The sequence below is a fragment of the Diospyros lotus genome, chromosome 3 (assembly GCF_014633365.1).
Source record: "Diospyros lotus cultivar Yz01 chromosome 3, ASM1463336v1, whole genome shotgun sequence".
Classification (NCBI taxonomy): domain Eukaryota; kingdom Viridiplantae; phylum Streptophyta; class Magnoliopsida; order Ericales; family Ebenaceae; genus Diospyros; species Diospyros lotus.
This window is the reverse complement of record NC_068340.1, coordinates 22,171,813-22,188,762: the sequence shown is the minus strand read 5'-3', so window position 1 is coordinate 22,188,762 and position 16,950 is coordinate 22,171,813. Positions and strand designations below refer to the sequence as shown.

Sequence of the window (16,950 nt, the reverse complement as noted above, 5' to 3'; positions counted from 1 at the left end):
GGAGGAGATCCGGCGATGGCAGTAATGGAGGAGGCACAGATGCTGCAGGAGAAAAGGGCTTCGTTGAAGGAGAAGAGGATGTATAGGGATAGGAAGTGTAAATATTGAAATTGTCAGAGGGCAAAATCGTCGTTTCATTGGTCAACTCCAAAAGCTCCCAGGAGCTTATTTGCAAAAGCTACTGCCCCAAAGCTTTAAGGTAATACATTAGCATTTAAGTTATGCAGCTTTTAAACTGTTGGTAATTCCAAATAGATAAGAAAATAAGCTTGCTAACTTATTAAAAGCCGAGCCCCTAAGCTTACAAGTGCCGGAGCCCGGAGGCAGAGGAAGCGAGGTTTGGGCACTGCCAGTCGCGGCGGTGGTTTGTGGTGGGGTTTCCCGTCCTTCGTCAACAAACGCGATGAATGCTCGTTTCAATATTCATGCAGCGGCCAGCGCCCCGACCCCGATAGTCATCCTACAGGACAGACGAGTCTATCGAGCGGCTCATAGAAGAGAGCAAAAAAAGATAATTTTGCTCCCATTCACTTTGTAAATTTACAAAACAGGCCACTGCCCCCCTCTCTGGTGCATCTCCCTTGCCATAGTCGTCGTCTCACCTCACCGTCGCGCCTCGCTGCTGTCGCCTCGACAAAATTCACTTTTTGCCCCCTTTTGATAAATTCGTCGGTAAGTCTGTCGGGCTTTCTAACATTTTCTTCTCTATTTGTCGTCAAATACTGTATTTTAAATAAGTAATTCTAAATTAATTATTATATTTTAAGAAAGACTAATTAAGTTGTTATATTTTTATACGGGAGATTAAATTAATTATTATATTTTTAAAAAAAATTAAAAAAGTCACTTTAATTTTTAATTTCAGATATTAAGTCAAAATAACTATTATAATAGACACTGTCATCAAATAACATTCTAATTTTATTTTATTAACAGTGTCAACTTTAACCTCAATTAAAATAATCTCACAGTTGCAAATGTGCGAATTTAGTCCCAAAATCATTTTCAAAAGAGTCCCATAGTTATAATTTGTATGGTACAACGGCTGAGTTTGACCTCCACTCTTAAAATGTATCAATTTATTTAATTTTTTAAAATATAATAATTAATTTAGTCTAAAGACAAATAAAATATCATTAGTTGGTACATTTTGTACTTAATAATAAATTAGTTCTAATATTTTTATTCTTACCTTTTATTAATATAAATTTTGAAATTATTTGATATTAAATTAATTTAAACTCTATAATTAAATAATTTTTAATTTTCTATTAATAAATAATATATTATATGTTAGTGTCCGTGTGTACTATTACTAGATTTAAATGATATTTAGTGAATTTGTAATAAATACATTTAATGTATCTTTTTATATATCAATAAATGGTCAGTTTATCTTCATTTATAAACTTTCCAATTGATTATAAATAAGTCTATAAATCTCATGAAATAGAGTCTTATTCTTAAAGTGTTAAGACTATATGACAAGATTATCTAGTGACAAAATTATTTGGTAACAAGATTTCTTAAATGATTCATGATCCTTAAATTAATCGGATGGAGACTCTAACTAGTCAAGTATGGACTAACACAAAGTTTAATATCTTGATCAATATGAGTTAGTGATTGTTAAGAATGGAGAGTCACATACCATATGACATGGAGATATTTTTAGTAAATTCGTGGGTGGTTGCTGGAGAACAACGCATTGAATGTGACATTAACGATTGATCACATGGCATTGAGAATAATGGTTATGTCGTCTAGTTGCAATAGTGTAGCTAATTCTTATATTTGAACTGACACAAGTGTCTTGTGTATTGACGTACAAGATTTGCTAATGAGCTGAACGATCCAATTGTTAAATGAGAATGTTTATCTATTTAGTTTTGTATTACTGGTATATGAAGATAATAAGTGTTCAAGGATAAAATCTATTACCCTCGTCATTATTGATGAGGTGAACGTCTTATGTGATCTATTGTTAGTGTGACAAGAAAGTCCTTGATTAGAGTAAATTTATTCTGCAGGAAAAAGTGCTTCCTAAGATGTCATCTAATCACATTGATAAGATTTGATACATAGTTACTAAGTTTGTAAGTTTATCATTCTATGACTCTCGCTTAGTCGGGATGTTAGGTGACAAAATAAATAATACACAGTAATCGTCAACTGTAATAGACTAACTTGAAATTAGATTTTATTGTCCTCTATGTTTGTCCTTGACCACTACTAGGCCTTTCCCAAGAACTTTTATATCATCACCAAGATATGGAGAGATTCCTGTGACAGATTAAGGAGTATTAGTCGGTGTCAAATAAGTTTTAGTGCTATTTGTTTGCTAGTAGACAATGAATCTAAAAAGTCACACATCATATAATATTATGTCTAGTATTGACACTGTACGCCTTGTGTCTCAAATATGTCATTAAGTATTAATGAAGATAGCACGTTAACAATTAGCATGCTAGAACATTGAGAGTCAACTATTTCGGCAGTCAAGTGGCTTGTAATTGGGAGTCAACTCTCGATGTCGCCTCAACCCTTGTTAGTGTTGTCCACATGGCAGCAAATTGGAAGGGCAATATGAAGGTAATCTGTGGATGCATTGGGCTTGTCCCACATCAGTTGCCCAGAAGACAACCACTAAATGGCTCATAAGTACGGTGGGGCTCCTGGCCATTGAAGGGAGAGAGCTAAGAGTTGACTCGTAGCTGTGGGCCCCATAATGATGACACAATGTGTGTAATACCCCAAAAGTCTAAAAAAAAGTAGTATACATCAAGAATAAGTAAGGAATGAAACAATATCAGCTGGATACTTTTTGAGCTGAATGTAGGCAAAGAACTCCCAAGTTAAGCGTGCTTGACTTGGAAAAATCTAAGGATGAGTGACTCCCCTAGGAAGTTCGCGTAGGCCAATCAGGGTAAGTTGTCTCGACTTTCCTATCGCTCGATGTGATGTGTTACAAAAATGTGCGTCAACATAATCGAATACTAATTTAGACAACAAAGAAATTGATTGAGAAAGCTTCTACTTGGCTTTGTATCTCCATTCTCTACTTCTAATTTTAATAAATTAATAGAGCGTGAGTGTGAGCATCATACATTATGAGATGTACGAATGTCAGTGAATTGGAATCATCAAGGCTAGTACGAGAAGAGATGCACGAAATAGTATCGAATTATACACTAGGTGTGGACAAACTAGGCTCTCCACACAATGAGAAAGATTTGGTCTTAGTACATAAATAATTTCTATACTCATTCTCATATCAGGCTTGAGGTACATATTTTATTGTATTTTGTGTGATAAAATAGTATATTATTTAAATATTCAATATGTATATATGTGTATTTATATTTTCTATTGTGTATGTCTAATGCACATAAAAAATTTAATTTTACCTACATCACCATATGTGAATTTCGTCATTATATTTATAAATAGAATTACTTTCAGTGCCAACTATCCTTGTGTTTTTGTATTATTATTATTATAGGATGTGAAATATTTTAAATAACCCTTAATAAAATGTATAGAAACAAAAAATTATTAAAAATATTTTATTATTAAGACTATAAACAATAAATACAGTTTGAATTAAAAATAATAAACCTCTAAATTTGTTAACATAATTTGATAAAAAAAAAAAACCTAAATTAAAGAAAAATGAAAGTGACTATGCTATTTTCCTTTTTTCGGGAGAATAGAATATTTTTCTATCACTTAAAATGAAATATTAGTAGTTTTTTAAGCATAATATTCATAAATTATTATTGCACAAAGGCCAAGGAGTCGACTCTCTCCATGAACAGTCCCAAGAACAGCCTGGTCGCGATCCAGAGTCTCTTCAATTCTCAGTTTTCTCTCTCTCTCTCTCAATCATCTTCCCCAGAGATTCACGTGACTTGTCGCTCACTCGTCGGCGCTGCCGGGTCCTGCCACTCTCGCCTTTGCCTATTTCTTGGAGATCCTCACGCCCTTAATTTTCAGATCCGTCAGTTGAATGCTAATGTAGATCGCCATGATTCATGCTTGGAGAGGTAATGGGTTCAGATTCGATTACTCACCTCGCTTGTGAATTTTGAGTATTAGATGAATCAGAGTCGGTTCATCTTGACACTTGGATAGTTCACCGTGTGTGTGTGTTCGTTGATTTCGGGCTTGAAATGGAAGCCTCAAGTGGAATTAGCCCTAGAAAGGAGAATCGCGATGAAGTAGATCGTGAAAATTCCGAATTGGAGTCACTGGACCGTAGTGTTCGATCTGATCACCAGTTTCGCTCAACGAGTGCGCTGGAGATACTGCGAGAAACTGTTCGAATTCTTCGTTACAATTTGACGGGTTTTATGGGCATAGGCAGCGCTTCTAATTTGTCCGGTTTCGGCTGTTTTTTTATCCAATGTGTTCGTCGATCAGTCCATTGTGAAGAGACTGTCAATAAGGCTGTTGTTAATTGCCAGGTCCACTGGAGTTCCTTTTAGGCCTTTCGCTGAACACTTGTGCCACAAGCTTTCAGAGACGGCCATTTCCTCGGCCGTGTGCTTCCCCTTGTACATCACATTGTCACTGTTAGCAAAAGCCGCCGTTGTTTACTCCGTGGACTGTACTTACTCAAGGATGAAGTTTGATTCGTCCAAGTTCTATGCAGTTGTCACCAAGATTTGGCGGCGCCCTGTTTTGACTTATTTGTGGGTGTGTATGGTTATTTCCGGTTGCCTCATCCTGGTTCTCGTTATTCTCGTGGCTGTGGGCAGCTTATTTGCCATGATTGGGGTTGAGAACAATTTAATTGTTTATCCTCAGATAATTGTAGGGTTTATCTTCTCAGTGATGTTTGCAAATGCTATTGTAATTTGTAATTTAGCTATTATAATCTCCGTTTTAGAGAATGTTTCAGGCTTTCGAGCACTATTGAGGTCTACTGTGCTGATCAGGGGACAGGTTCAGGTGGGTCTTTCGATATTTCTTGGATCAACAATAGCCATGGCATTTGTGGAGGGATTGTTTGAGAGTAGAGTGAAGACCGTGAGCTATGGAGATGGGTCATCAAGGATATGGGAAGGGCCGCTTCTGGTTCTTATGCATTCATTTGTGGTACTTGTTGATGGCATGATGAGCACTGTTTTCTACTTCAGCTGTAAATCTCATAGTATGGAAGCTTCGGATGGTGAATGCGAATTAGTTTTACATTCCACGGCGACTTCCCATGAATCCACAGATATTGAATGACACTTGGGTGTTTAATCCAGAATGTGGCTCTCAACTGTTTGATGGATGGATGATAGTACAAGCGGACGTGCATCTTCAGTGATCAAAAGACACAGGAGCTGAAGGATGATATTCAGTCCAAAATTATTGATCTATTTTAATATTCCAATTCCATTTGGAAAATTCATGCACATTGTTAATACATTTTTGTTGTATTAAGTAATAAGTAATGGAGCCATTGTTCTTTCATCTATTACAGTTTTGTGCCCCTTTTTTTCCCTGCATCAAGTTTACATGCTCTGTACCCTCTTGTAGCTGCCAATATATAACGAAAGAAGATTTAAACAAACTAGAAGCGGAAAAAGGTAAACACTAAACAGAAGGCCTTCTCCCAACGTGATGTAAAGGGCTGTCTGCACGCATACATGGGATGATAGCAGCTCAGGCACTGAACTGAGCTTGTTGAGCCAGTGATTCTCTTTGCATTTGAAGCGCCAATCTACCAAAACCTGATTCCTCTTCGTGTGATCGACCTTCGAGAATGGATCCTATGTAGCTCTATATAAATAAACAAGGCCAACACAGGGGATAGGGGGTGGTGCCCCCATTCTTCAAGGAAAGCTTGACCTCTCTCTCGAACGATGACAAACCTTAATACAACGGTTGGTTAAAAAAATTAAGACAATAAATGACCCCAGCTCTTCTTCCCCCTCTGGTCTCAGGTGGGTTTGGTGTGTCACAATATTATTTCGTTATAACCTAACTTTTTAACGTTGTGATCTTTCTTGGTCATCTACCCCTCTGATTATGCTGTGAATGGTATTGTTCAGAATAATCAATAAAAAGCATAAATGCAAATAAAGGGGCAAAACCACTATAGGGAAACAAGATATATAAATGAATAAGAAGAAGAATTAGATGAAACATAAAGAGAAAATAGTACATACCCAATCACAACAGGTTGATACAATGCATGAGTTGAATGTTTCGTTTTGCATTTTCATAAAATATGTCAATTAATAATTCAACCATTTAGAGTCCTAATCATTTGGAGCATTTCTTCTAAATGTCATGATCTTGCTGATGATTAGATTTTAGCATGGTTATGATGCGGGTTTATTCTTTCAGCCGTAACAAATCAATGGCGTGTAAAGACAAAGAAATCTCAATTCTATCAAAACCATTTTAAAAAAGAAAAGTGAATTACTATAAATTAAGTTTGAGCATTTAAAAACCTCCTTTACAGCTTTACTTGACCCTTAATAATTCCAGATGAACTTTTAGTAAGTGGCTGGTGCTCATCAGCAAGTAATATTTCATCTTTCTATGAAGTTGAAAATCTAGTTTCCAATTTAGGGTCTTAGCATTGTGCTCGGAATGAATTTGGAAATTGGTTTGTTCATCTCCTAGGGATTTGGCATTGGAGTTACACAAATTTTATTTTTTAAGCAAAATATACAAAGAGTATTTAAAAAATTCATTCTATTAACAAAATTTCATAACACTAAAACAAAGAATTTACTTATATAATATATATATATATATACCCACATGCACATATAGCAAATATTTAGATTAAAAGAGTGTCCATAATGAAGATATGAAGAATGAGGAACATGAAATGAATGAAGAGATTTTTTTGTTTTTTATTCTGGCCCTAGGACTGCCAAAGGCCTTTTCACCTGAAATATTACGAAATTCTTGAGAAATGTTTCATTAACCTTGCCATCTCTAAATTAAGTCTACAATTATTCTTTTTATGCATGTTTCATATCTAATTTTATATGATGATCTCCGATTCTAATGCATGCTTGTTTCATATCTATCTAATTTTATATCCATCCCCCCCAGCGACAAACCAAACCCAGAAGCAGATGCAGTAATCAGTATCAGTATCAGTATCAGGATCACTCACTTTCCACACCAAAAAGTAGACGAAAAAGAATGCAAAAATGGCAGGAGGAAGACAGATTAGTGTTGGAGATTGCAAAAGCATATTGGTTTCTGCACTGAGGGGATAATTACATGAATTACACTTTCAGAAGAATAATGTCCTGAAGGGAAGTTTCGAAACACAACAATAGTGACGGATGATGAACATAAGGCTGCAATCAAAGCCCAAGGCAAAATCAAAATTTGTTCCATGGCCAAACTTCACAGCTTCATTCTTAATCTCAGTACAAGCAGCAGGCCTTCTTCAGCCCCTGGACAACCTGGGCCAACAAATGAAAAAATCTTCAAACCACTACCCATCATCCAAATTTTACAAACTTGGATCTCTGTTCAAAAATTTCTGTTGTTAGCCTGGCTAGAGGAAGTTGATGACTTCAACTTAACAACCCTCTCGTCCCGGTTAGAGCTGAAGAGAAGGTTACTCCAGTCTGTCGGTCTCTGTACAATCCTCGAGGGAACTCGGTCACTATCTTCACCACCAGAAGCCTCGTAACCATCACTAGTCGACCTTGACAGAGGGATTGCTTTCAGGGCAGCTGCACCACCAGCTGATAGGCCCGTGAGCTGCCTGGCCTCCTCGGTGCGAGATGCGACCTGAAATGGGTGGAGATCAGGCGAATCCAAACTGCTCTCCGGGGAGGAAGCAATAATGGCAGTTGAGCTTGACATAGCCCGGCTTGTTCGGAAAGCACTTCGGGCTTCAAGCTGCAGCGGGGCCAAACTGGTTGATGTCTCGGGAATGAAATCATCTCTGTTACTGCCAGCAGCTGCTGATATTTTTCCAACGGGATCAAGGGGTAGGTCTACTGGGATGCGAACTCGCTTACTAGGCCGCCTTCTATTATTGCTGTCAGGCTTGGGTACCATTCGCCGACTGCTGCCCCCAAAGCTGCCCTCTGTTTCAAGCCCAAGAGGAGCATCCTGTCTCACCACAGGCTGCAGGATTTTTGACTTCTTTCTTGCCTCTGCAGCAACTTTTGAAACCTCGCCTGCATTTAGGCGTGCTAGCGTCCATGGACTGATTTTCACTGGCGCAGGGTTCTTTTTCTTGATCTGCTCCTCACCCCCAGTCTTCTTGCCCAAAGAACTAACAGATCCAGTATCTGGAGGAACCACATCGAACTGAAACAAAACCAGATAATGCAGCAACATCAATAGCAGAAGCACCAGCTACAGTTTCATGTTACAAAAAGTTTTATTACCAGAACTTAAAGGCATCAACTATAGTCTTCATCTATATGCAACTGAAGCCCAAAATATTAGGGTTTAGGATTTATTTTAGGGACTCAATGTTGCTGCAACAAATAGAAAAATTTTATTTACTTTGTTCTACGAAAGAGCATATCGCTAGAATGGGGGAAAAGTGGCAGCAGCAGTAGTGAAATTTGAAACTTCTATCTTTTGGCACCCTTCTCAAGGGTTCCAAAGGGGGCCTCTTACAACAAACATAATCCTTTTTCAATAAAGATTACATGGATTTCTATTGCCATTTTCAGTCATTTGTGTAATTCGCGTACCAAACTTCCACACAGATGTTCAAGAGAATCTCAAATAGATATTAGATATCCTTATAACTTGTGAGCCTTCAAAAACACGGAGAAAGCATATCAAAGTCAACTAATATTTCCATGCCACTGAAAAATAATGCAAGAAAAACACATACCGCTCTGGGAACAAGCCTGCCAATGATTACAAATTCTCTATTTTAAGAATCAGAGAGTTCAAGGAAAGCTTTATGTCGGTATTCCATATGCACAAGTAAGTTAATTAAGATCTCAGATTTAGCAAGAACCCCTTGATATGTCATACCTGATCTTCAAGAAAAAGGCGTGGAGGAGTACACCATGCACCTCGGTGGAAAGTATTGAAGGAACTTGCACTGCTTAACCCAGTGAGGGAGCTCACAGGGGACATCTGGGGGCTTTGCTGACCTCCAATTCCTAGTTGCTCTTGCTCTCTCAAAGCTATGATATAATCATATGTGCTGATCCCCTATAACAAGGGCATTCAAATAAATAACAAATTAATGTATTTATTTTCTTCTTCATAAGCTTGGCATAGTTTACATTTCGACTAAGCAGCACCAGAAAAATGTAGCAGATGAAACAAGAATACAGATTTAAAATTTTTGCGAGTAAAGAAAATGCAGGAAGTAATGTAACTACAACATTGTATGATTGCAGATGATTTCCCCGTTACCTTCTTTATCAGAAGAATGTGAAAGAAGAAAAGCTGAGCCAGAGGCAAGGTTGCAATCATTGCCAAGATGGTGCAGACTGCCTGCCATAAGGTAATATTATACTTTGTTAATAACTAATGAGAGGATATGGAATATTAAGAATAAGTCAAATGTTTATAGATTCAGGTTAGTTAAATAAGACACACTTAGTATAGGAGGCCAATAGAAAGGACAAAATAACGCTCACCACAACAATAACAAAGGGCGCCAAAGTGAAACTGCTTCCCAACTTGGAGGTTACATCAACAGAGAACCTCTTACGCTCAAGAAAACAGCATATCATTACAAAGATTCCAGTAGACCACTGAAGTATAAGCTGCAATCTCAAGTTCATGGTGCACAAACCATGTATATACCTGTCAATAATCAATTAAATTGAAAACAGAATGCAAGTAAAATGCTCACTCCGCAGACATCTCAAAGGTTTTGGTATGTCAATTGGCAGCAAATCCTAGACTTAAAACACATTTGACACTCAAGGATAGGCAGAGAGCTTGAAAATTTATCATGAAGATACCATGAAGACAAATATAAAGAATGGTGGAAAAAAACATCAGGTGGGATTGTGGGAAGGTCAACCTACATTAAATACTAAGACAAAAAGAATAAGAGTAGCAAAACAGCGAGGATACTTAGGAAAATGAAAAAATATATCATTCTGGACTAGTAATACAATCATGGGAAGCAAATAAACAGGTATGAATTTATTATAGTAGTATATGATTTTGCAACTTATGAAGTTCCTTCAAGTTAGAAAATTGAAGATTATGGACAGTATTCAGAAAGTCTACAAAATGAAACTGGATACGCCATCAAAATGGAGTTTGGAACTGTCTGCACAAGTGCAAAGGAAGTTTAAAACATTTTTGATTCTGTGCACTGGGAAACCATTGGAGAAGGATATGTAGAGGCTGTCAATGCACCATGACGTTAAAGAGGCAAGCAATGGATAACCATTTCATACCAAGAGAAGGGCAAAAACCATCAGGGTGAAAAATTGCCGGTAGTTCCTTCTGCCTATACAATTGTTCAACCACTACAAAACCAGGAGGAAAAAACCATAAGTATTCTGTCAAAAGAAAAGGTAGAAAATCCTACCAAGTAAAAGACATAGAAATACCCTGCAGTGATGGTCGAAGCGATCTACACATTTGTCACAAACTCTGCAGTGCTTGCTGTACTTGAAAACCTGCAAAAGAAGCAATGTGCAATGATAGCTGGTAAAAGAGGATTGTCTGGTCTCGCAGTCAAATTTGGAACATTTATACATACTAGGTGCATGAACTGGAAAATACAGCTCCAGAACATATTTTAAGAACTATTTTGTATGTACCTAGCGCTCCTTATGACACAACAAATACAGTGTTCTGAGAATAATTTAAAGGCACATCTAAATATCACTCATGTCAGGTCCAGCTACACACCTCTACTTCACACAAACTGCAGTAAAACATGCCATCTTCACTTAGTTGTTGCTCAGATGATTCTCCATGTGCACCTGAACAATTGCAACAAGCAAAAGGGGCCAGCAGAGCTCTAAAGCAGGATGATTGCTGACTTGACATGTTCTTCTCAATTTCAGAAATATAATCTTCTGCAGCAGTATCCATGTCCTTTGTGCCTTTGTCAAGAGGTTTCCCTCCAACTGCAGCAGCATTTGCTTCCTGTATTGATGAAGTTGAATCCCCTCCTAGTTTAGATTCCTTGAACAGTGCATGACTCTTGCTGTCTGGAATCTTACAATACTTTTTGGACTTGAAGACTCCGGGGTCTGCAGGATCAGCTGCTGCACACCAAATATATAGGCCAAAGACACACGTAATCTGCAAGAAGAACACGCGAAGTTTTAACAACAGGCTTACCTAAGATATTAAATATTAAGAAAAGTTCGATCTAGAAAAAATTGTGCCTTTTTCAGAAAGGATATATTCACATGAAAGAAAATTCAATAGTGAAACAGTATGGGTTCTCAAAAAGTTTTGACTTTTGAGTATAAAACAAAACTATCAGTAACTATAGCAAAAAATAAATAAATAAATGCGGATGTTACATCATTCTACCAAGTGACATCCAGAAACCCAAGAGAATCAAGTCTTTATTTATCTCATTACAAAGGGCAAGGGGATGAATCTAGCACAAAAGTCTTGGAACTTCTTCCTACAGCATTTGAATGTAATGAAAAGATGATGACCTGCATTCAGTCACTTTTCATGTTCCCAAAAAAATTACACCAGAAATTTCCTTGTTTAGTAATTGGTAGATTGGCTGCTTTAGCACACAGGCAAATATGGGGCCATCTAAATTTATTTAAGTAGCATCGAAGTGCCTCTCAGCAACTGATGATAACTACCCATTAGCAGAAATAATAACTGCAATAGATATAAAATGGTTAAACCTCCTTCTACCTAGTAATGTCCAAATTAAATGAGCTAATACAACATCAACATTGCAATCCTTAATCCCACCAGGTGAGCTCAACTACATGAATTCTATCTCTCAACTATTTCTATTCATGGCCACATCTTTTGTAATGCCATAACATCCCATGTCATGAATAAGGGTTTCTTACCAAGCTGTCCTTGGTTTTTATGTACCTCTTGGGCTACAAGCTCCCATTCCATCTCTAGTCACCTCACTCACATGCGCATCTATTAATATTCTTCTCATATGATCAACCCTCTTAATCGTGTATTATGCATATATCTTCAATAAACATCACTCCAACATTATTGTGGATAATCTTGTTTCTAATTGTCTTCAATGGCTTGCATGTCCACCACAACATACACATCCCAATTGCATTCATATTTTACACATATTGATACTTAGCTACGCGGGCATTCTAAACCATATAACAAAGAGTCTTATATATGTCTAATTAAACTTTTCTTTTGAATTTAAAAAAGAATTTATAATTGCATGTGCATTTCTCCACTTTAATCTGCCTACCTTCATTACATAAGTAAATCTCCCATTTTTTGGACAATTGATCAAAGGATATCTAAACTATTTTTTCTAAGAATAACTTAATTTTCAAGTCTTGTATTCCATCATATTTCTATTGTTACTGAACTTACTTGAACATATTCAATTTTTGACTGGCTCAACTTGAAGCATTTAGATTCTAAGGTGTTCATCCATATTTCAATCTTAAAATTCATATCTTTTTTTTGCATCATCCACCAAGACAATTTCATAAGTAAATATCAATTTCGTATGTAAATAACATATACCAATACACCTTTTCTTAGATGTACTTTGCGAGTTGATTCAACACAAGAGCAAAGAGAAAAATCTTGAAATAATCAAATTGTAATTGGAAAAGCCCAATATCTCCCCCGACTGACATTTTCACTTTATGGTACATGTCTTTTAAAAAAATGTATATAAGAAATTTGGGTTACTAATTTCCCTAAAACCCTCCATAAAATGTTTCTAAGACTATCAGACTTTTTTAAATCTATGAATAGCATATGTAAATCCTTTTATTATATCTAGACCTTTCAATTAGACAGTTAGTAAACTAGATAGTTCCCACTGTTAACCTACGAGGTATCATATGAAATTAGTTTTCAAATAAACCTTGAGTTCTCTTCTTAACCTTTAACAAATTGCCCTCTCTTAAAATTCTATAGTGTGCCCTATCAACTTGATCCTTATATAATTTTAACATTTCATTTATTCTTGTAAATAGATATTCGAACGCACTTTCTCTACTCTTTCAGATATCTTCGATTTATGAACCACAATCACAAGACTAGGGCATGCTTCTTACTTTCACAACAAACCATTGCTCTAAATCCATGAGTAGATGTATGTAGACACTTACAAATACCTACAATCTCTACCATTCAATATGGGATCCCTCCTTTCCTCTTTTCTTTTTCTTTTTTTTATGGAATTTCCAGTAGCTCCTTTACTAAATAGGCAAATTCCAAAATAAATTACACAGATTAGATTGGAAGCACCAATCTGATGTAACAGTGATCAAACAAAATGGGACACAGAATTGTCTTTGCATGGCATATAAACCTATGATACATAAACACTCCAAAAATCATCACACTCACGTTGGACATTTGCCACTTGGGCAGGATATTGGTACAGCTTGACTAGTTGGGCATAAACCCAATTAATATGGTGAAACAGAAGTGCTTGTCATGAAAAACACATAAAACACTCATTCTGCGCATTTAACACTCCATACCAGCTGGTAACCATTTTTACCTTAAGGGAATAAAAATGGCACCAAAAAATATTAGATTTAGCTGTATATTTGTGTCCTTTAAATAGGACTTAAAATGGATTTAACATTAAACATGATGCCCACACAAATACCCACCAGTGCAATAGTGTAGAACATGATTCCCCAACATTTACTCCTCTCCCTATAAAGAGTGGAGCGAGATTTGATCATTTTTAGCGGATGTATCCAGGCAATGCTCAGTTTAATTTTCTTTCTCAACATGTTACTGGATGGTAAATTTTCAGTTTCCGGCAAAAAGTTGTGCTTGATGCTATCTACCTATCAGAAAAGCAACAAGAAGACATATTTTCTCAGCACTTAACATTATCTTCTGTTTACTGGATCATTTACACTTACAGTTGTGATAAAATTGTCAAGAAAACCTTTGTCAATGGTGAAGAATTGGACAATGATACCAAATTGTGCAACCTAGAACCGTATATTTCGTATTTGAACTGATGGAACGCCCATTGCCTCTTCTTTGAAAAGAAGGGATTAAGAATTATGGCTAGGATTGCCAAAAATTGTCCCCTGTAACACTCAATACGCAGATATTGAAATCTCTCTAAGATAAATCATAGCACATTTGTTGTGTTGAATTAAGCCATCCTGGCCAGATCTTACTCATTTTTCTGTGAAGGGTGTTTAAAATGAGCAAATGGCTCGCAAAGCATTCCAATCTCTGAAAACAGTATATATCCTTGTCAAAACAGGAGACAAAACCCAATGTTTTTGATAAATCGGATGGAAAAGACGAAAACCGGAATGCTGAAATTAACAGCTTCTAAGTGGTGCAAAAACTAGTGGCTGTCAAGTTGTGCAACAATAGGCCAAAAAGACAAGCAACCAAACTAATTGCCCTTATCAGCAGAAGTGACAGATCGTGATATGGTAGGAAGAATTTCCTGGAACAAATTATCTTAAGAAAACAAAAAAGGAACCGAAAGGGAAAGAACCCAGTTGGAGAAAGGGATGATAGAACTTCAAATCGTGAATCAGAAACCAACAGGAAAAGGGGAAACACAGATCTTAGAACTTCCCCCACTAAAAAACACAACAGGCATATGGAAACAAAATATAAAAAAAATACATTAACAAAAACTTGAAATGGCTTACAAGAGGAGTGTAGATCCCCATTGCAATGTACTGGAACATCTTTTTCCCAACAAAAGGAGCAAAGAACACATAAAAAGCAAACCCCAATGCCAGAAATACAGCCACCGCTACCACCTGCGATTCAAGAGAAAAATAATAAAAAAAATTGAAAACAAAATACACATATAGATATATATGTGGACAGAGAGAAAGAGAGAGAGAGCGAGGGCGGGGGGGAGATACCTGGAGGGGATGATAAGGAAGCTGCCATCCATGCTTCCTCATTTTCTGAAATCAGGAAAAGAAAAATAGCACAAATCGGGCGGGTGTCAATGGAAAAGGAACAGCTTTCAGATAGGGGTCGTCTCTTGTTCTTCGATTTATTCTTCTATTTTCTCTTCTGGTGGTTTGCCCTCATTTTCCGGGAAACATTAGGAGGGGGAAACAGAGTGTTGCAGCAAGCCAAACAGAAGGAAGTCGATAGCCCACTTTCCATGAGTCTCATCACTGAGCAAAAGAGAAGGGGAAAGGAAGGAAACCGTCAAAACAGCCGGTAGTGAGTTGGGTTGCGTTGTGCTGTGGGGAAGGGGGCATGGAAAGCTGTATGGCCGTGTGTCTTCTTCACTCAATCATAATGATAACTGAGAGAGAGAGTACTGAGTTTTTATCTTTCTTTCCAAGCCTATAATTACCATGCAACCCAGCTTTTGCTTTTCCCTTTTTTTTTTTTTTTCCCCCCCTTGTGGTTTCTTCTAGCAGCATTGTTGCCTTTTTCCTCGGGCAGCTCATGTGTCACAGGCAGCTGCCGCAGAGGCAGCCCCAGTTGTTGTTGGCTTCTGCTTTTGTAATTGCCACCAACCCCCTCTCTTTATTATTGCTTTTACTATAACTCCTCCCGCCCTACCCCCTTTTTGTCACCTTCCCCCCCCTCTCTATTCTATCTTTTAGGATTTTTTCTCGAGAAAATGGAAAACAGTAGGCATTAGCTAGCCATTACCCTGTTTATTATATCAATGGTATTTAGAAAAAATGAATTGTGAGTGAGAGATTGAGGATTTAAATTAGCCCAAGCAAAGGGTGGATTTCAAGTTGAATAGTGGTAAAAAAACACAGCTTGGGAGGCCAAGACTGCTGCTTTTCTGGGGTAAAAACCAATTTGAAAACGGCGGGCACAGATATGGCAATAAAAATTTGCCGCTTTGTTGGGTTTCTTCTTCTTTCTTTGCTCTTATTAAAGAGGGTAGTTGATGCCTAGAGAGAGAGAGAGAGAGAGAGAGATATGGTTCTCCTAATTTATAGTATAGTTGCAGAGCCAAGGCATGTGATATGTGGCCACAACTCTCTCTCTCTCTCTCTCTCTCTCTCTCTCTCTCTCTCCCCATGCCCATTACAAACACTGAATAGGTTAAATGGCCCTTCTTATCCCAAGGACAAGGAGAGGAGGCCACTGTTCTCAACCTGAATGAATACCCTTCTCTCTATACATTTTATATATTTCAATGGTCTAATAATTACAGCATCTTTTAATTTTGTCTAATTTCAATTTTTTTTACTACTAATGGAAACCTACAATCACTACATTCTAAATTTGTACTGAATGATATTAGTTTGTGAAATTACACCTGTATCAAATAAGTAAACAATAGCCGAAGAAGCCTTGTCTCAGTCCATAAATAAACATCTTCAAACTCTCATGCTGTATGCAGGGTGTCCCTAAGATTTTTCTTTAATTTATACTTTAATGATGATTCAATTAATTATATTCTTTAAGCGTATCTGATACCCATCACACTATAGTCAAGCTAACCTTAGAGATTATAAGACCAAGTTCATTTTAAATTAAAAGAATGGCCAAAAAAAATACCCAGATATTTTTTATTTTTTTTAGAAAAGCCCATAAAATAATACCAATGGCATTGTATTAATAATCTTATATAGAAATAGTTAAATACATTCATGACTTGCAATGTTTAATTTTGAGATAAACTTTTGAATTAAAGAGAGAGAATCTTCACATATTTGTGTCCAACTAGAATGGATAGAAGTCAAGGGATGAATGAAGAATGCAAAATCTAATCTTATATACAATGCAATGGGACTCTAAACAGTAGTAGCTTATATTAATTTTTAAAATATGACATTATAGAATATATATATATACGTTATGACTTAACATATATAATATTTATCCAAAAATATATTG

At 36.7% G+C, this 16,950-nt stretch overlaps 1 protein-coding gene and 1 pseudogene across 1 annotated transcript; one reads left to right on the top strand and one right to left on the bottom strand.

Annotated features, from left to right (window-relative positions):
- Positions 1–3,786: 3,786 nt before the first annotated feature.
- LOC127796415 (uncharacterized) lies at positions 3,787–5,467 on the top strand (annotated as a pseudogene).
- Positions 5,468–7,349: 1,882 nt separating this feature from the next.
- LOC127797966 (probable protein S-acyltransferase 22) lies at positions 7,350–15,433 on the bottom strand. Its single transcript, XM_052331212.1, has 9 exons — positions 14,991–15,433; positions 14,769–14,882; positions 10,831–11,229; positions 10,527–10,595; positions 10,371–10,442; positions 9,594–9,722; positions 9,367–9,447; positions 8,977–9,159; positions 7,350–8,289 (listed from the first exon to the last, which is right to left on the bottom strand). Exons 1-9 carry the CDS (start codon positions 15,030–15,032, stop codon positions 7,498–7,500), a joined length of 1,881 nt encoding a protein of 626 aa, XP_052187172.1. The 5' UTR covers positions 15,033–15,433; the 3' UTR covers positions 7,350–7,497.
- Positions 15,434–16,950: the final 1,517 nt, after the last annotated feature.